Source organism: Lissotriton helveticus, chromosome 8 (genome assembly GCF_964261635.1).
Source record: "Lissotriton helveticus chromosome 8, aLisHel1.1, whole genome shotgun sequence".
Lineage (NCBI taxonomy): Eukaryota > Metazoa > Chordata > Amphibia > Caudata > Salamandridae > Lissotriton > Lissotriton helveticus.
In genome coordinates, this window is record NC_136069.1 from 1,703,362,382 (window position 1) to 1,703,383,495 (window position 21,114).

The 21,114-nt window shown below is 43.1% G+C and overlaps 1 protein-coding gene across 2 annotated transcripts in view; it reads left to right on the forward strand.

Moving 5' to 3' along the window:
* Positions 1–1,080: 1,080 nt before the first annotated feature.
* LOC144772149 (uncharacterized) overlaps positions 1,081–21,114 on the forward strand; it is a 58,583-nt gene continuing 38,549 nt past the window's right edge. Inside the window, exon 1 of one of the 2 annotated variants that reach the window (XR_013599673.1) lies at positions 1,081–1,183. Coding sequence is in view for 1 of the 2 variants with exons in the window: in XM_078656298.1 (XP_078512424.1) it covers positions 1,102–1,183 (82 nt within the window). In the remaining variant the exon portion in view is untranslated. The remainder of the gene's footprint in view (positions 1,184–21,114) is intronic. The other variant, XM_078656298.1, reaches the window with a different exon arrangement.

Consider the following 21,114-nt stretch of genomic DNA (forward strand, 5'->3'; position numbering starts at 1 on the left):
AAACATTTAACCTGCTGAGTAGCTGTGCTTTTATGGATATGATATCCGAATAAAGTGTCTTTGAACCTTGAACCATCGGTTCACAACGACTTTTAGACCATCACATTATGAAGCCAAAACAGGTCGAAACTAGTCTGGGTTTTCTTGCATTTCCTCTGAGGTGGACCTGGCCTGGCAGTACAGGGTAGACTGTTCCTATTGGAGCGGAATCAAGACTGATTTACATATGGCTGATCTGTGTCTAAAGTAGGATAGTGACAAGAAACAAGGGTCTGAAATGTGCCCCCAGTAATCACCAAATGCAGAGATGATTTCCCGCGTTCCACCAATCACCATCGCTTTTCCTCAACGCTGGTCCTAGGTCGCTGCACCTTGTCTTTTAGCAAGAGCTCCATATCTGGTGATCGCATGGCAGGACCCAGCGTGCCAAAGAGCGGGGAGATGAATCGTAGGGAGCTTGAGGTGAACGCCCTGCCCAGCTGTCCATACGAGGGGGGCATCATCTGATCTCCCAGTCACCAATCCGAGGCAGGCGCTTCTACCCATGCATTAGCCTTTTAAACCCTGGCACCAGCCTTGCTGTCCCTGCTCTGAGGTCAGGAAGCCAGTGGCATGAAGGGAAAGGACACTGTCTTTCACAGCACAGTTTTCCTTATACAATTTGATCCGTTTGTCCTTCTCTAGTCCCTTCTACATCAAGGAGACTACTTCATGATTAGGGCCTAAGAGTCGGGGGAGACATCTGATGTCATGAGTCCCAAAGCATAGATGATGTCACTTCTTTTACAGCCGCCATTTTGGTGACTTGTTGTTCATATTTGATTCTGGAACATACCGAGGGAGGGTCTCTCTAGGGAGTGGATTCAGAATGAGGCAGATGGGATTTGGATTTCGGTGTTGAGAAAAGTCAGCGAAGGTTCATGGTTCTGAGGGAATGGCGTATCGACTCCCGCCGCCATTACTCATGAACATATTCAGACAATAAGATGCTATTTCATTACTATGGTGACAGAATGGGGCACTCACATGTTTTTAACATGTTAATAATGTCTATTCATACTGCCGTATTTCTCTTTTCTAGATGTAGGAGCGTGCGTTGAAATGTGTGGAATAGTAGACGATTGTCCTGCGGGTCAGACCTGCGTAAGCAATGGCTGTGGACATGAGTGCAGACCAAGCCCCGGTGAGTATTGACGCGTGATAGGAAATGGGTAACATCAGAAGAGAAGGCTGGCAGCAAGTCTTGTGGTCCTCCCATGGTGGAACCCCTCCTCCCAGGGGTTGTGAGGGTCCCACCCTGGGCTGTGCTGCTGCCTTGAGCCTTTGTCTGATGCAATAAAGCCTTAATGCATCTGTGTCTTATAGTAAAATGGAGGCATGTGATGACATCATGAGACTGATCACTGGATACACAGCATTGGCTAAGATGATCAAACATGATGTGAGTTGTACATATTTTGTTTAAAGTGTGCATTAACATATAACTAAGGTATAGTCTTATTTGTAGATTTTATTTTTCAATATTACTATTTGTAGATTTTATTTTTCAATATTACTATTTGTAGATTTTATTTTTCAATATTACTATTTGTCAGGTTGTTTGTTGGCAGTTCAAAGCAAACCAGACTACAGGCGCTGCTGAAGTCAAAAGCACCGACACCTAGAACTACATTAACACTGGACACAAGACCTGGGAAATATAGCAATGGAACAAGTTACCATATTTAATTCACAATTATGTCTTAGACGGGGACATCCCAATATATATTATGAAATCAGCCAAATTAAAATGAACAACATTTTAGCATAATCCCAAAGAAATAAATAAAAAAAATTGGTTTGCTTTACGATTTTATAAATCCTGTGTAGGTTTTTGAAAATGTCAATTGGTGGTATGCCTCAAACAGCTGAAAGCCACACTGACCTTAAACAGATGTGTGGAAGTTGGTATCACACCTTTAAATTGTGTTTAGAGAGTAAACGAGGTATTCATTAGGAGGTGAAAGTGTTAATGTTCGAAAGCAGCCCCCAGCGGGGCCTCTGGTGCGGGGCCTCTGGTGCATATCCCGAGGCTGCTCCCAGTGGGCTGGGTTTAAAGCGCCCTGAGGCCAGATTACACACGTACAGCATCATTACATCCAAGCAGCCACCCTGCCAGGGCACAGGGGACACATCCCTGATTCCTTTTGCCTCAAGTAGGGGGAAGGAAGGGAGTCCCCCTCTAAATACAGAAGGGGGGGGTCTCTCCACCCCACCAGGTTCACCCCCGTCTTGTGTCCGCAGCATCTCAGTCTAATGAAAGACTGACTGCACAGAAGGAAGTGTGGAGAAGGCACATGTAAGGCTGCGGTCCCAACCCCACCCCTGCGGAGACAAGGGTGGGTGTAGGTAATGCCTACAGCTCCCCTCCGGCTCCACAGCCTCGACGTCACCATTTATTGCTTTAGTGCCCCAAATAAATCCCAGCTCCACACACCATCAGATCAAATATCCGTCCGTTTCTAAGCATGTGATCAGTTCTGATAAACAGGGCTGCCCTGGACGGTGATCCCCTGAAATACCAGGGTAGGTGAAAGTGACATCACACACCCGTTGTTACACATTTTATCCTGATAATTCTTCACACGTTCCCTTACCTTATTAAAGTCCAAATTAGACACGTCGGATTAATTAGATTTCATCCACCATGGCAATAATTTTGAACCTGCTGTCCTACCCCCTAACAGCTCAAACGGAGAACAACCCATGACAGAATTTGGAGAAGTGCGATAAGTTAAAGTGGCACGTAGTGATTTCTTCAAATCCAAACCATTCTTCACAGCCAGCTGAATAGCTTCTTTAATAACCCTATTAAAGCGCTCAACTTGACCATTGGATTGTGGGTTGTAATTTGAAACTCTCTTGTGGATAATGCCTTGTTCTTTAAAGAACAATTTAATTTCTCTGCTAATGAATTGTGTACCATTGTCTGAAATTATCCCAGAAGTTAATCCTTCGCGACTAAATACATTGTTAAGAAAATCCACTTGAAGAGAAGTCATTTTTTCTACCATTTTAATTTCAGGCCAAATATCAATTGGAACCAAACCATAAACTTCTTTTGAATTAGAAATACTTAAAGGTCCAATTATATCAATTCCTAATTTCCTCCATGGACCTTGAGCACATTCAATTGGAGAAACTTGCACCGACAATGGTTTAACCGATTTGTCACTCTTAGAACATGGAATTTATTCCCTGACCCATCTATCAACCATATTGTCAATGCAAGGCCACCGATAAAATTCACGTAAACGCCTCTTAGTGGTGGACATCCCATATGTCCCTCAGGACCAATCTTAATAAGATCTTTCCTAACATTAAACGGAGGGACAATTTTGTCCCCTCTAGTAATAATGTTATGTGAACACATCAGTTCATCCCTGATTTAAAAAAATGAACTAATGTCACCAGTTAATTTCCTCTCCTCTGGCCAACCATTTTTTACATAATTCCCAACCGAACACAAGGTAACATCATCAGACATAGCCCTTTTCCAAGCTTCTTCTGAGATCACCTCAGCTTCAGATCCATTAATATGCTACATCACATTCATCATCATATTGGGGCAACGACAATCTTGACATACAATCTGCGTCTACATTTAATCTACCAGGAATGTACTCTACAATACACTGATTCTTGTAGTTTAGCCGCTAATCTAGCCAATCTAGCAGTAAGAACCCTACCACCTCCTGCAGCTAACATGTTCACCAAAGGTTTATGGTCGGTCCTGAGCAAAAATGTTGTGCCCAACAAAAATTGACGAAAATGTTGAGCAGCCCAGGTACACGCTAGTAACTCTTTTTCAGTCGTAGAATAGTTATATTCAGCACCTCGTAATGTTCTAGATGCATAAGACACAATATTTTCTTCTCCATCACTTTTTTTTTTTGAGAGAGTATAGCCCCTAAACCAGTGTTACTAGCATCTACAGCTACAACACACTCTTTCCCGAAAAATGGAGCAGAACAAATTTCCTTTTTGCATCTGTTACTCATTACGCCACAAGAATTTTGCATTTTTTTAAGTAACAATCATCCTGAAAAGCAATAGCCCCTTTACAACCTTCAAGCATTTCCTTCATTAACCGTTGAAAAACAGATGCAGCACAGGCAAGGCCAAATGGCATACGCAAATAGCGATACATGCCCTCCGGTGTCACAAAGGCTGTCAAGTTCTTGGATTCATTCTCTAACACAACCTGATGATAGGCACTTGCAAGATCTAAAGTAGAGAAAACACTAGCTCCTGAAAGAGTGGAAATTATTTCATTAATTTTTGGTAAAGGATGCTTGTCAGTCTAAATCTCCTTATTCAAACTGCGAAGATCTACACATAAGCGGTGTTCGCCGTTGCTTTTAAGTGAAAACAATTGGAGAAACCCAAGGTGAAGATTCAATAGGCTCAATGATGTTAGACTTTACTAGATCATTAAGAATATCTTTTAATTTGTCACGATATGCTAAAGGCACATTCCTAACCCTATGCCTAACAGGCATGGTATTTTCTTTGAGTACTATTTTGTGTTTGAATTGAGCATATTCTCCCAATTTTTCTCTAATTCCTAAATGTCAGAAATAAAATCTTCATTATTTGAAGATACATTGTAAACTGGTGGTGAAGCATTAGGATCTAATTTCATCCCCATTTCTTTTTGATGAGGCCATCCCAAAATGGACTCTCCTTTGCGAGCTATGTATACCTTCGCTCTTGTAGATCTACCTTTAAAATTGAGCTCTGCCCAAAAAGAACCTTCCAAATCAATTTTATGCTGCTGCCAGGTTTAATATCAGGGCAGGAATATTCCCTATTTGCCCACAATTCCTTAAACAGGTCTTTGCCAATTTTAGAATACCAGGCACAAGAATCCACCATCATGCAAACTTCTTTACCATCAATATTGACAAAACATGAAGGAAAACCTTCAGTTATTTGAAGAATTTAAGGAATTCAATTGCATCTCATGTGTATCATCGGTTATCCCCTCATCTAAAGCAATACAATTAACTTTGAGGAGAACGGCACATTTTCCCAAAATGTCCACTCTTCTTGCATTGTAAACAAATCTTAAAGTTTCCTACATGCTCAACTTCCACACCTCAAGCAAATTATAAATGTACGTCTGTTACCCATCTTATTATCTTTCATGACCCCATCTTTTTTGTTAGGATAATTTGTTTTCTTTTGAACAAATTGACTTTTAACAACTGAAACCTCGGGTACAGACTCTTGTATTTTCACTGACTGGCTTTGACCTCTAATTTCACTTGCAAACTTTTCAGATTGTTTAATTCCTTTCGCAATATTAACTACTGCTTTAAGAGAAGTTTCAGTTCCTAACCATAACCTTTCTTGAATCTTCTTACTTTTTGTTTTCATCATTATTTGATCCCTTAAAACATGTTCATAGTTAATAGTGTCAAATGCACAGGACCCAGCTAGAGCACGCAAAGCTGATATAGAATTCTCAATAGATTCATTATCCCTTTGTGCTCTTGAATAAAATGTGAAGCGTTTCATTACCATATTGATTTTCTTACCAAATCTAATACTAAGCTGTTTTATCGCAATTTCAAAAACATCAGATGTGTTAATCTTCTAAAGGAGGTAATTCTGATAACTCTTTGATACCTTGACCCCCTAAAGATAAGCGTAATAAATCAATTGTTCTTTTAGAAGAACAACCATCTTCTTTCAATACATCAACATATGCTAAAAACATAGGATACCATAAGTCCCATTCCATTTTTGGTTCTCCTGCTGTTGGTAAAAAAAATTAGGTGGAACCATTATATTAGACATGGTGAATGTTAAGAAAATATATATAAAAATAGAAACAATAAATAGTTATATAACTCCACAAAAGCAAAACATTGAAAAAGGAGTAAATACTAGAAATGTCAGTCTTATTAAAGAAAATGCACGTTAATAATAATGCAGTAACTATTTTAAAATACCACATAGCGTGTATGTCGCTGTTGTCCAAAAACACAAACTAGCGTGCGTATCGCTGCTGTCAATAAGAGAATATTCTTCCCAGAAGATACGCTTAATGCTGTGTCAATTCTTCTCAAAGCGCACGAAATAGCATGTGCATCGCTCTTAATTAAGAGGTGATGCACAGTGACCCACTTCTGATGAACGACCCAATCCAAAATGGCCACAAACATGAAATTACGTGACGACATCACTCCCAGAGTACACTCTGCTCCCAAAATCCTCAGTCGTCACAATCCAAAGGAAGCGCGCAGCTAGGCAACCAGGAACAAGAGCGCTCGCGAAGAGAGCAACGTTCCGTGAGTTGCCATTGGGCAGTGCCGAATGCTCCAATCAGAAGGAGGAGCTGCTACCCCTGCATTAGCCGTTTAAATCTTGGCACCAGCCTTGCTATCCCTGCTCTAAGGTCAGGACATCAGAGACATGAAGGGAAAGGACCTGGGGCCAGATGTAGGTAAATCATATTTACCGACTCTTAAATACTGAATTTTACCGATTCGGTATTTAAGAGTCGGTAAATATGAAGGGGGGAGATGTAGGTATTTCCAGATGTTGAAATATCGAATCTGTAGAATTCGGTATTTACCGATTCGGTAAATACCAAATCGGTATTCCCTATTGATTCCTATGGGCTGTGAAGCCCATAGGAATCAATGGGAAATACCGAATCGGTAAATACCGAATTCTGCAAGGGTGCAGGGGGTGTCACTTTGACACCCTCTGGTACCCCAAAAATAGGCATGTGTGCCATGTGGCACACAGACATGCCCTAAGGGCATGTCTGTCTGTCACATGGCTAGGTGTGCATGCACATATGTGCATGCACACCTGAATTCGGTATTTTAACACCCAATTGGATTGTGATAAAATACCGAATTTGTAGGGCCTGTGGGACTCAGAAGAGTCCCACCTACATCGGGAATTTACTGAATCGGTAAAATAATGCCCCTACATACCAATTCTAGAATACCGCTCAGTAACGGCCGAAAATGCCGTTACCGACCAACCTACATCTGGCCCATAGTCTTTCTGAGCACAGTTTACCTTATACAATTTGATCTGTTTACCCTTCTCTTGTCCCTTCTGCATCAAGTAGGAGACTACTTCATGCTTAGGGGCTAGGATGTCTGATGTCATGAGTACCAAAGCATAAATGATGGCACTTCTTGTACAGCCGCCATTTTGGTGACTTGTTGTTCATATTTGATTCTGTAACATACCATGGGAGGGTCTCTAGGGGGTGGATTCAGAATGAGGCAGGTGGGATTTGGATTTCGGTGTTGAGAAGTCAGCGAAGGTTCAAGGTTCTGAGGGAATGGCGTATCGACTCCCGCCTGCCATTACTCATGAACATATTCAGGCAAAGAGATGCTGTGCACATTGCTGTGGTGCCAGAATGGGGCACTCACAGGTTTTTAACATGTTAATAATGTCTATTCTCTATTCTAGGAGGACTGTGCGCTGAACTGTGTAGACCAAACAAACCTTGTCCTAGGGGTCTTTGGGCTCAAATCTGCAATGGTTGTGGAGGTCGCTGCTTACCAAGCCTCGGTAAGTGTTCATGCACGATAGGAAATGACAAACCTCAGAAGAGTCGGTAAATATAAGAGTCCTCTTCCGTGGACTCGGAGTTATGTTCTACGGAAGAAGGTAGCAATTCAGTGGGAGTATCCCTAGACTGTACCTGGGGGGGGGGGGGGGGATCAGTTGTTATCCTAGGCGGTGTTCTTTCCTGGTTATTATGATCTGTTCTAGTTGAATTTTGTGTTACCCCCGCATATTGCTTCGTTTTCTTTCCTTTCCTTTCCTTATTACTCTGTTTCCCAATCTTCCTCTTTTGTATAGCACCCTCCCTTCTCCCTCGGTCTGTGCTAGGTGACTTTGGAAGGTTAGGGGTATTGGTGGTAGTAATAGCAAGTTCATCCCCCGAAAATGGGGGACTTGAAGTGCTTATTTCAATGGCTTCCCTCGGTTCTGTGGTATTTGGAGGTTGGGTAATTTGTGTTAGGGGGAGGGACAAAAGACTCATATCATCTAAGTCACTCACTGTTCCTACAGAGAGATCTATACTGTTGGTTCGGTGCGCCCCCCCACATGCGCCAAGCTGGGAACTATCTACAGTCCGCCTACCTCTGGGGTTTTCGACATTGCTATGATCCCCATCGAGGATCTTCTCACCCATTCAATCTCCTGCGAGATTCGTCTTTCCAAGAGGGTGATATCGTCAATCAGAAGGGAACCGGCCTTCAAAAAATAATCATCAATTTTGCCTTGGTTTGGGGCAGTTGTAGTAGGGGCATTGGCTGCCAGGGTAGCTTTACTCCTAGTCTCCATGTTACTCATAATGAGCTAGATAGCTCCTGCGGACCCAAGAAGTAGTAGAGGAATGATGAATTAAGAAGGGAGTATAACTTAGTACCTGGAGTAAGTGGGAGGACCCAGTCCAGTCTCTCCGGTCCTCGAATGGCCTCAAACGGCCCGCTCTTAGCCCGCTTCTTCGTCCGCGCGCGTCCCGCGTTCGTGTTCAAGGCGGGGTTAAAATAGAGGAGGAGAGGAGGGGGCGGGAAGAGGAGCCAGGTGCGCGCGGTGGACGGCGCAAGCACTTCTGGACCTCGCAGTCCCGCTCCCTAGGCAGGTGACGTTTGTGGCTCTCCCCCAGCGATGGTGACCGAGCTGGTGTGCTCCCAGGTCACAGAAAAGGGTTCTCAAAGGGCTCCGCTGTACAAAGTGCCCCAGATACGGCCACAAGCAAGTCCACAGTCTTTTACAAATCACGAGTGGCACCCATTCACTTATACCCCTTTATATTCAAACATTGTTATATCCAGGCCCGGACTGGCCATTGCGGGCACCGCGCAATCACCCTATGGGCCGTAAGGGTGGGGGCCTGATTTTGGGCCCCTGGGGATCGTTTTTGTTACAGGGCCCTCTTTGCAGCATAGCTGCAAAATCGGCCCTGTAACAAAATCTGCCGAAAAGCGGCTCGGGCAAAGAGCTTGGTCACCCCCTCCCCCTTTTCCGGAGTGGGGGCGGCCGGCCAAGCACTTTGCCAGGGCCGGTTTTCTTTCCCAGTCCGGCCCTGGTTATAGCCTGCCTATTTAATCCTATGTATCCCAGTTTACCTTTTTCCTGGATTTCCAGCGATAATCGCACATTCATCAGCTATCGCTGGTATTCCTATTGCATTTGAGGTAAGCGCCGCTGATAGCGCGCTATCTTTGCGATGGAAACCAGTGATGGCTGGTGATAATTATCTTAGCGCTAAGTGTGCTTAACGATAATTATCGCCGGTTGTTGGTGATATGCCCCAATGAAGGTTCAAGGTTCTGAGGGAACGGCGGATCGACTGCCGCCTGCCATTACTCATGAACAAATCCAGTCAATAAGATGCTATTTCATTACTATGGTGACCGCATGGGGCACTCACAGGTTTTTACCATGTTAATGTCTATTCATACTGCCGTATTTCTCTCTTCTAGGTGTAGGACTGTGCGCTGAACAGTGTAGTCCAGACAGACCTTGTCCTTGGGGTCAGACCTGCGTAATCAATATTTGTGGATATCACTGCGTACGAGGACTCGGTGAGTATTGACGCATGACAGGAAATGGGCAGCTTGAGAAGAGAAGGCTGGCAGCACGTCTTGTGGTCCTGCCATGGTGGAACCCCTCCTCCCAAGGGTTGTGAGGGTCCCACCCTGGGCTGTGATGCTAGCTTGAGCCTTTGTCTGAAGCAATAAAGCCTTAATGCATCTGTGTCTTATAGTAAAATGGAGGCATGTGATGACATCATGAGATGGATCACTGGCTAAGATGAACAAACCTGATGTGCAAGTTGTACATATTTTGTTTATAGTCTGCATTAATATTTAAGTAAGGTATAGTCTTATTTGTATATTTGTTTTGTGTTTATAAAGGGCAATATTACTATTTAAGTCAGGTGATGTTTTCTGGCAGTTCAAAGCAAACCAGTCTAATGGTGCCACTGAATTCAAAAGCACCGACACATATAACTACATTAACACTGGACACAAGTCCTGGGAACTATAGCAATGGAACAAGTTACCATATTTAAATCACAATGATGTCACTAACAGGGACGTCTATCTATCTATCTATCTATATATATATATATTCACTGAAAAAACCATAGGTTATAGACCATATATAGTTAGGAATTAGCATTTAAAAAACCTTATTTTACTCACACAAAACCATTGAAATTCCATATATAGTTAGTTGCACTAACTATATATCGCGCACCCGCAATCCACTGCTGATCATGTCACATATTACATCATTCATGACATGGTCAGTGACATCACTGATGACATCACTGATGACATCTCAAATGACATCACTGATGACAACATCCAGTGACTGTATTTTTCTGTAAAGTTAAAATATGTCTTGAGTGGATGTATAAGTGTCTGGATGAAGGATTTAGTAGGTGCATGACTGACTGTATGAGTGAGTGATTAAATGTGTCTCACTGAATGCATGGGTTAGTGACTAAACTGTCTTAATTTGTGCATCATTATGTCTGTTGTTCTGTAAACTGCTGCATGTGTTGATCATTAGCTATACGAGAGGCTATATGTGTTATTAATTGGTTGCCCAAGTATTTCTATGGGAGATTGAGTTTGTGTGGGGGTGGCTGGAAGGTGTGTGACTCTATGCATAGATGTGTGAGCAGTTTATTCACTAGGTGTATGAGTTCAAGAGTGCATGTGGAAACAGCTACATGGGCAGTTGACTGTGTGCATGAGTGTATTGATGAGTGAATGGATATCTCAATGCTACATGTCATAGTAAGTACATATGTAAAACACAGTACATGTGAGAGTTGGCATATATAAATAACTGTGCATGAGAGCCACTGAATGAGTGAGTGGTTGTATCGATCATTGTGAACTTGTATCAGGGATTGTATAAGAGAGTAAATATGTGTTAGTATATGTTTCAATAAGTAAGGTGTGTTTAACTGTATAGTTGAAGAAATGGAGGTGAGATTGTTTCTTTGCATGACTGACTGGGTGTGTGAGTAACTCCATGGATGAGTGGCAGTGTGTGAGTGTCTGTTTACACTGAGTGTATCTAAGGTTATATTAGAGTCTGAAGAGGTTTATCGTATTAGCACAAGAATGATCTCAAATGAGATGTCATCAGTGATGTCATCAGTGATGTCATTTGAGATGTCATCAGTGATGTCATCAGTGATGTCACTGACCATGTCATGAATGATGTAATATGTGACATGATCAGCAGTGGATTGCGGGTGCGCGATATATAGTTAGTGCAACTAACTATATATGGAATTTCAATGGTTTTGTGTGAGTAAAATAAGGTTTTTTAAATGCTAATTCCTAACTATATATGGTCTATAACCTATGGTTTTTTCAGTGAATTTTCAAGGTTTTGTAAATGCTAATTCCTAACTATATATGGTCTATAACCTATGGTTTTTTCAGTGAATTTCAATGGTTTTTTAATAGCAAATATCATAAGCTGTCGAATGTCAAGTACGTGGTAAGTAAAAACATTTTCGTGTTTATGCACACTGATCTGCTTTGAATACTGCCCCCCACCCCTCATTTCTATTAGGAGTACTCTCTCTTTGCAGATAGTGAAGGGTAGTTAACGCAGCCCTTTGCCCCCTTTGTAATACGTCGTGCCTGCTTCTCTCTCCATTTGATTGATTGTTCTCTTTGGTTCATTCTCTATTTACAAACAAGCACAGAGTCGCAATACTCTGTTTAGTCTTTGCAGATAGCGAAAAATCGTGTAAAAAAACAAAAGGAATCGAGCAAAATCAGTAGGCCACTAATGGGATCTCTTTTTGACCTCGCTAAAATAGAAACATTAGGAACAACCTGTTGAAAATAGCAATGCGTATGTACATAAGCGGCGTTCATTTGTGTTCACAGTACCCCTTGTTGATTGTTTCAATCGAGCATTGAATTGTTCGAAGTTAATTCTCTTAAGGATCTTCTCTACCTGCAAACGAGGAAGAATAGGAATATTCTCTCTCCCTTTGCAGATAGTGAAGGGTAGGTAACGCAAGCCTTTAACACGTCGTACCTATTTCATTCCTCATTGATTGATTGATTGTCCGAACATTGACTGTTTGGGAATTAGTTATTTTTGGAGGTATTCCCTGTTTGCATATAAACGTAGGAAAATCTTTGCAAGTAGTGAAAGGGTACGTAATGCGGACCTTTCTCCCCCGTTGTAATCTGTCATGCCTATCTACTCCCCACTGATTGATGCACCTTTTTCACCCGGACCATTTACTAGAGATACGTCATCTGGCCCGACCAGAGAGCACCCCTAGTGAAAAGGACATATGCAATAATAACGAAGTGATCACTGTATCCTGTTAACAGAAACTTTACCATGAAACAACCTGGAAAGAAAAAAATAGGAAAACGAAAATCAGTAGGCCACTGATGAACATGAACATGAACTTTTATTAAACAACAAACAAAGAAACGATAACATAACGTAATGATAAAACCTATTAATGTCCTAGAAACAAGAAAACGTTAAAGTATGCCAGTGGTGAGAGACCAGAAAAACAGTCCGAGAAACCAAATCACCCCTCGCTGTCCCAACTCATGCACTCTGAAAGTTCAAAGTTTTGAGGAGTGCTTGTAACATTGTCTGAAGCCTATTTGCAATTGCTTCATCTTCACTATTCTTAAAGTAAGTGGGGGCTGTTGTGATGCGGTGCCACCCTGAACCGCTTGACGGAGGCCCCCGAGGGACGGTGTAATGTCGCGGACTCGGAGGGGGCGCTTGGCTCCGGCCCCCTCCCCAAGTCGTGTTGCCCTGGTGTGGCCTGAGATCGCCCCCGACATAGGTGGCCGGCTCCCGGGGTCAAGCGGAACTTTTTTCCTTTTGGTGACTCTTCCATTCTTCACCTTGTCCCACAATCCGTTTCACCTAAAGACACGCTGTAGTGGGGCAGCCCTTTTCCATTTCATTTGCCATTCAGCCCGCTTTTGCTACACTGTGCCTCTTCCGCTATTCAGCTGTTTACCGCCCGCTCTTTCGACTACAGCGTCTCGCTCACCATGTACTTGAGTTGCTCCCGCTCTTGCGGTGCAGCGATAGGCGGCTGCCACAGGACTCTCAAAATGGCGGCCGGCTCTTCAGATTTGGGCGTGGTCCACTAAAATGGGCCTGCGACACCTTGGAACTCGGACGCTTGTCTGCTAGAGCTTGGGCTCCATTCTCGAAAGCGTCCCCTCATCCTTGAAGATTCTACAAAAGTCTTGGGGGGCCCCCGACTCCCGCAGGCTTCTGGTGGGGAGCGCCTAGCATGATTGCTCGTGGAATGGCCACGACGGAGCTACGAAATGGTGGTGCTCTCATGCTAACGCCAGCTTCAGTCTGAAACATCCAGAAACACTGTAGACTACCAATTCGATCAGTTCCGGTAGCGCTCCAACGTGACCCGGTAGAGAAGAACTTGCCCTCCCCTCTTTGACTGATGGTTCTTGTTGCCTGTCCCTTCTGTTGTCATTTAACAGAACTATTTAGCCTGCTGAAAGGGGTTGTGTGCCGTCCGCTGGTTGGTGGAGACATTTTCACTATATTCTGGACCTGCGTTGTCGCGTAATGCGTCATATGACGCGCCGCGTTAGAAAGTTTAATAAATTATTAAACACAATAAACAATCCTTAAAAAATAAAAGTCTATCATTCATTTTTCATTGCAGTACGCTGCCCAGAAAGCTTCCCGGTTCCCGGACCGGGCGCTACCCACGCAAAAAAACAAAAAAAAAATTATTTTTTTTTGCCCTGCGGGGCCGTTTTAAAGCCTCCACATTAAACCTAGGGGGTCAGGGAGGATCTACTATGCCCCCTTATGGTTATTTGCCCCTTTGTTTTGGCCTCCTCTTGTCTCTCGATCCTACCGAGAGACAAGATGGCGGCAGCTACGGACTTTTTGGAATGTTGACAGACGCCAGAGAACCAATCAGCTTCGCTTCACAAAGCTCCGTTGCGCGAAAAGTACGCGTCCTGGAGCGCTGCCCGGTCCGCTGCTACAGATATATATCTTTTTTTAAACGTTAATTTCTCAAAATCCACTGGAGCACATATATTGAGACCTACAAAAGGCACATCGGGCTACCAGTCCCTACAATTTTGCCAAGTTTCGTGCAAATCTATTCAGCCGTTCGGGCTAAAAGTGAGGCTAACCGCCCTATGGAAAAATCAATGTTAAAAACACGTTTTGGGACCCCCCTTTTTTCTCGGCCCCCCCTTGACGAAACCCCCCCAAATTTTCAGGGGCTGCTCAGAAACAAAATGTGCCATTTTCCTGAAAATTTCAGCCAATTCCGTCCACAAACGCCAAAGTTATTAGACATAGAATTTTCAAAAAACCCATAGGGAAAAAATCCTAACTATATATACCTACTGGCGACCGCCAGTAGGTAATATATATATATATATATATATATATATATATATATATATATATATATATATATATATATATATATATATATATATATACAAAGGTGCAAGATGTTTGATGTACAGCCTTCAGTGGCAAAGTTATGCTCAGGCGCGGGCCCCGTTCTCACAGTGCAACTAGTAGCAACCTACACCCGACTGAGCCCCAATTAGTGCAAAACTAGTCTTGCGTTACTTGTGTTATGGTTCAGGAAGGAACTCCCCTGGGTGTACGGGCTGGACTGTTCCTATTGGCGCAGGGTCAAGACTGGTTTGCATATGGTGCTACCTGAGATGGCATGATTGGGGGGGGGGGGGTGGAGGTGGGGGGGGGGGAGAATGCTGGATTAGAATGCTAGTGAGTGTCAGTGGTCATACACTTTGAAAGCATGTCATCTTTTGTGTGTTTAATAAACTACTGAGAACGTCACATGGTATCTGTGCTATTTCCTCAACATGGAAATCTTCAAAGCATAGATTTAGGCAAAGGTGTAATGGAACCCGCTCTGCAAACCTATATATTTTTTTATTTGCCTACGTTCTTCAGTAAAATATTTTGCTTTAGGAAAAGGAACTTCTCCCACACCCCCTTATTGGGATTTATGACTGCGGGTGTCTTTCCATTCATAGTGGAGGAATCCACAACAGTAAATCTATCTGTAGCTGCCAGGAATCCCTTTGTGAATATGTGGCAGACTGAAGTTGAGATTTTTTCAGTACACTTCTAAACTAGTCAAGAGCTTCTGGTCAAGGTTCAACATAGGCCAGGTTAACCGTTCCTATTCAGATTACTTTGTTGTGCTGCCTCATTGATCCTTAACTTTGCTTACAAACCACACATGGCCTTTTATTGAATTGTATCCTTGTTTTTCAGCATAATAGGATCATCTGCATCCAGAGTCTCAACATTTGATGATGTCCACCAGGCCCTGGCTCTTGTCTCTTCACGCCAATTGAGGATGGAGCAGTTGCGGCATTGTTTGCGGATGTTTGTCGCAACTTGTAATTTATGATATTGCTTGGTACACTGATGCATAACAGGAAAAATAAAGAGATGTCTTTTTAATATCAGAATCCTGCTCTTTAATATATTGCCGATAGAGTTTCATGCGTTGACTGCAAAAATTCATAACATACGCATTCATGATGCATACCGTTGCTGTGAAGGGTCTTGTGGGCTTGGGTGAGACTTATATAATAAGATTTTCATATAAAAATACAACTTGAAAATAAATTATTCAAAATACATAGAACAGAAACAATATTACAACATTTCTAAGTTTATATTTAAATTCTTATGTTATTGGTGAAGTCAAACAATCAATCAGGGGCTTGTATAGTGCAGTTACTCACCCGTGGGGTCCTCCAGTCACTGGGGGGGGGCTGCTGGTCCTTCAGGGTGTAGGATCGTTAGAGAGCTAGGTCTTGAGGGCCTTCTTGATTTGGGTCAGTGGCGCAGATTGCCTGAGGTGGAGGGGCAGGGTGTTCCAGGTCTTTGTGACAAGGAAGGAGAACAATCTTCCTCTGGTTTTGGTTTTCTGGATCCTGGGGACGGAGGCTAGGGCAAGTTGGGCGGAACAGAGTTGTCTGGTGGGTACGTGGAATGCAAGGCAGTGGTTCAGGTATGCTCGTCCTTGAATGTGGAGAGCTTTTTAGGCATGTGTGAGGAGCTTGAAGGTGAATCTCTTGTTGACTGGGAGCCTGTGGAGTTGTCGGAGGTGAGTGTTGTGGCTGTGGCAGGGGATGTCTAGGACCAGTCTACCTGCTGCATTTTGGACGTTCTGTAGTTTCTTGAGATGTTTCTGGTTGACGCCGGCGTGGAGTGCGTTGCTGTAGTTGAGTCTGCAGGTGATGAATGTGTGTGACAGTATTTCTTGATTCTGTAAGGATCCATCTGAATGTCTTTCGAAGCAGGCGGAGCGTGTGGAAGCAGGCTGAGGAAACCGCATTCATTTGACGGTTCATTGTGAGCTATGAGTCCAGTATGATACTGAGGTTGCGTTGCATGGTCCGACGGGGTGGGAGTGGACCCCAGAGCGGCTAGCCACCAAGAGTCATCCCAGGCTGAAGGGGTGGGTCCCAGGATGAGTACTTCAGTCTTGTTTGAGTTCAGCTTGAGGCAGCACCTTTCATCCAGGTTACAACAACCTTCATTCCGCTGTGGAAGTTGGTTCTGGTAGTTTTGGGTTAGTTGGTGAGGGAGAGGATCAGCTGGGTGTTCTTAGCATGGGAGATGATGTTGAGTTTGTGGCTTCTGACGATTGTGAGGGGGTCCATGTAGATGTTGAAGAGGGTGGGGATCAGGGAGGAACCCTGTGGCACTCTGCAGCTGATCTCTGTTGGTTCTGAGAGGAACAGGGGTGGTTTGACTTGCTGAATCCGGCTGGCGAGGAAGGAGTGGATTCAGTCCAGTTCCTTGTTGCGGATGCAGGCGTCGTGGAGTCTCGTCATTGGGGTGCAGTGGGAGACCGTGTTGAAGGCGGCCGAGATGTCCAGTGGGATGAGGGCTGCAGTCTCACACCGGTCGAGGAGGGAGCATCTGTCGTCAGTGGTGGAGAAGAGTGTGGTCTTTGTGCTTTAGTTGCTACGAAAACCAGATTTGGAGGTGTCAGGACGTGGTTTACTTCTGGGAACGCGGACGAAGTTGAGCGCGAACTGCCTTCTAGATGACCTTGGCTGGGAAGGGGTGGAGGGAGATGGGTCTGGAGTTCCTGAGGTCAGTAGGGTATGAGGACAGCTTCTTTAGCAGGGGGTTGATCTTGGCGTGTTTCCAGCCATCGGGGAAGGTGGCGGATTTGAGGGCAGTTGATTGTGCGGAAAAGCTGAGGGCGATGGAGGCGGCTGCTCTGTGAAAGATGTCGTGCGGGCAAGGATCTGACGGGGCTCCTGAGTATATGCTTTTCATGGTTAAGTGATATTATAGTTGGGTATTCTCCAGTTATAGATGAATGAAGTAACTAACTTGCTTACTAGCCACGTATGACTTTTGCCCTCTCATATGATGGCACCTATTACATCGCTCAGGACTTGTTCTGTGATATCATCGATAACATCCATAATTATATCTGAAAGACCGGATTAATGACATCACTATTCATGGCAAATGTTTTTTTTTAATTAAAATGCTAATTTTTAACTTACATTTACATCTAACTTTGGCATCACTTTAAATTTTAATCATACTTGTATGTATATACGAAAAAAACGCTGCCCTGTTCTGCCCACGACCCTCACATAGCCAGCGCTGACTTCAGCTGGGCAACTGATACTCGGAACATGTCTAGAATAAAAAATCAGCATATATGTTCAGTTGCATTGCATTAGACAGATTACACATTTCAGTCTAAACCAAACCTTTCTCTGACCAGCTTTTTCAAAGTTTTTCTAAAACTCTGACTTATTCAGCCATCTTGAGTCACAGTACAGAACATAAAATAGGATTACAAACTTTGTTACAACTTTCAGATACAAACAGCTGCCAAATTTGAGTAGGGTTTCTTTATTATATTTAATATATTACTGAAAGTCAAACACTAGAATATTGCACATACACTTTCCCATATTCCATCCTTTCAGAAAATTCTGACAATCACTAATTAAAGATTTTCTTTAAATTAAAAATTATACCAATCTAGTCCCAGTGGACCTTTTGTCTTTATAGATGGCTTATACTCCAAAGGTAAAAACAAACATCAAAGTCACAAAAAAGCCCCTTTGGATTGATACACACTTATTACACTATTCGTGTAAGTCGTACACAAACCGTCTTTCACCAGTAGGATGTCAATGGACACAGAGGATGTAATCAAAAAGATAAATCTGAGAGAATAAAAATCTAAAAAAATACATATTTATTCATTAAAAAGGCACTATACCGATCATGATGCATTCAAATTACTGACGTGGAAAGAATAGTGATATTCAGACACAATAAACATCCCCAAAGTTACACTCTAAATGAGTATCTGTGCAAAACTGTGTCTGATAATTTGGGTATATCCTACCAAGTTTACAAAAAACAAACTATGACATTTTACATATACAAGAAAAATAAGTAAATGAAAGGAGAGAGTTCCAATTTGGAGACACAGGTTATCAATCAGTCCATTGTCATTGTGTTGCTACATTGATATACCCTTATTGATCCAAATGAACCCAGAGTTCTTTGCCCTGATTCAGACCTCCTGGATAGTTAGTTTCCAATGAGATAATGTACTCCAATTCTAACTTCATTATAGTGTGCATTAATATATAACTAAGGTGTAGTCTTATTTGTATATTTTATTTTTCAAGATTACTATTTAAGTCGGGTTATGTTTGTTGGCAGTTAAAAGCAAACCAGACTACAGGTGCTGCTGAATTCAAAAGCACCGACACCTATAACTACATTAACACTTGACAGAAGACCTGGGAAATATCGCAATGGAACAAGTTACCATATTTTATTCACAATGGTGACTTAGACAAGGACATCCCAAATATATAATATGAAATCAGCCAAATTAAAATAAACAACATTTTAGCAGAATCCCAAAGAAATTAAAAATTATTTGGTTTGCTTTACGATTTTATAAATCACTTGTAGGTTTTTCAAAATGTCAGTTGGTGGCACGCCTCAAACAGCTGAAAGCCACACTGATCTTAAACAGATGTGTGGAAGTTGGTATCACACCTTTGAATTGTGTTTAGACAGTAAACGAGGTATTCATTAGGAAGTGAAAGTGTTAATGTTCGTAAGCAGCCCCTATGGTGCATATCCCGAGGCTGCTCCCAGTGGGCTGGGTTTAAAGTGCCCTGAGGCCAGATTACACAAGTACAGCATCATTCCATCCACGCAGCCACCCTGCCAGGGCATAGGGGACGCTTCACTTCCTCCTTTTGCCTCCAATAGGAGGAAGGAAGGGAGTCCCTGCTCTAAATATAGAGGATGGGGGTGCTCTCCACACCACCAGGTTCACCCCCGTCTTGTGTCCGCAGCATCTCAGTCTAATGAAAGACTGACTGCCAGAAGGAAGTGTGGAGAAGGCACATGTAAGTCTGCAGTAACAACCCCACCCCTGCGGAGACGAAGGTGGGTATAGGTAATGCCTACAGCTCCCCTCCGGCTCCACAGCCTCTAGGTCACCATTTATGGCTTTAGTGCCCCAAATAAATCCCAGCTCCACACACCGGCTAACAGATCAAATATCCATCCTTTTCTAGGCACGTGATCCGTTCTGATAAACAGGGCTACCCTGGACGGTGATCCCATGAAATACCAGGGTTAGTGAAAGTGACATCACACACCCGTTGACATTAATGATATCACTGAAAGTGACATCACACACCCGTTGACATTAATGATATCACAGGAAGTGACATCACACACCCGTTGACATTAATGATATCACAGGAAGTGACATCACACACCCGTTGACATTAATGATATCACAGGAAGTGACATCACACACCCGTTGACATTAATGATATCACAGGAAGTGACATAACACACCTGTTGACATCAATGATATCACAGGAAGTGATGTAGTATGTTTATCTTGGGACCTGTATCGATACTCCTATTCCTGACCCTTGTCCGGTTATAAATCACTAATCTCCATACAACGGCACAGAAACCTGTTTCATAGATTAGTCATAGCGCATGCTGTCACGTTAAGCAAGCACTATTCCTCCAGCCCCCTAGAAAGCACACCGAGTTATTAAACAAATCCAAGCCTCCAGCAACCTGGGAAATCCCCGCCTGCTATGTTTTGATTTAGTCCGAGAACTCCTGTAAAGCACTGCAAGAACGATCAGTTCTTAGTGACATCTTTATTGACGTCTTATGTCCATCCTTACGTCAAACCCAGCACCTCTCAGGTATAAATATACCAACGCTGCACTAAGCAACGACACGGTGGTGATGAACCTGGAGCAGCGTCTACTTGCCGGAGAGCCCAGCTGATGCGAGAGCCCACGGACGCTGCCCCTCCCTTTTGACGCGCTGAGAGAGACGCTGTCTTTTCTCCTGCCGAGAAATCCAGCCTCGAGCGTTTCCAGCCCACCCTTGCGGGTGACTGGGATATCGAGTCCTGAGAAAGAGATACCAGCCCTCCTGCCTTCTAAATCCCAGGTACTGAACTGACTAAACCCTTACAGAGAATTCTTGAGTCAGATTCTTGGCAAACCAAACTTAACTTAAACTGCTACTTACTCCCTCCCACGTATTAGGCTTAGGTCAGGTACACCGGGGTAGGCGTAGTTAGAAGCACCAGTTGAGTACGATTAGTCAATGTATGTATATATTTTATCCATTTTAAAGTGTCAAATGGCTAAGAAACCATATCCATGCTTTTACACTATTATTTTATAATCCTGCTTTTACCATATGCATTCTACTGAACCTTAAGTATTGCAATTGTAGCAATTCCTTTCTCTTGTATGAGAAAAGAGACTGATCAATAAATAACACCTTTTATTGAAAATGCCCGTCTCTTCTTTTCTCTACAATCTGGTGAAACTAAGTATGCACGTATTGACTGAGTAAAATAGCTGTCTTTTGTTTTCACACGACTCTAGAGATATACTCTTTATCAGGGAGAGAAAAGTTGTAATGTTCTATGGTTGTCGGAAA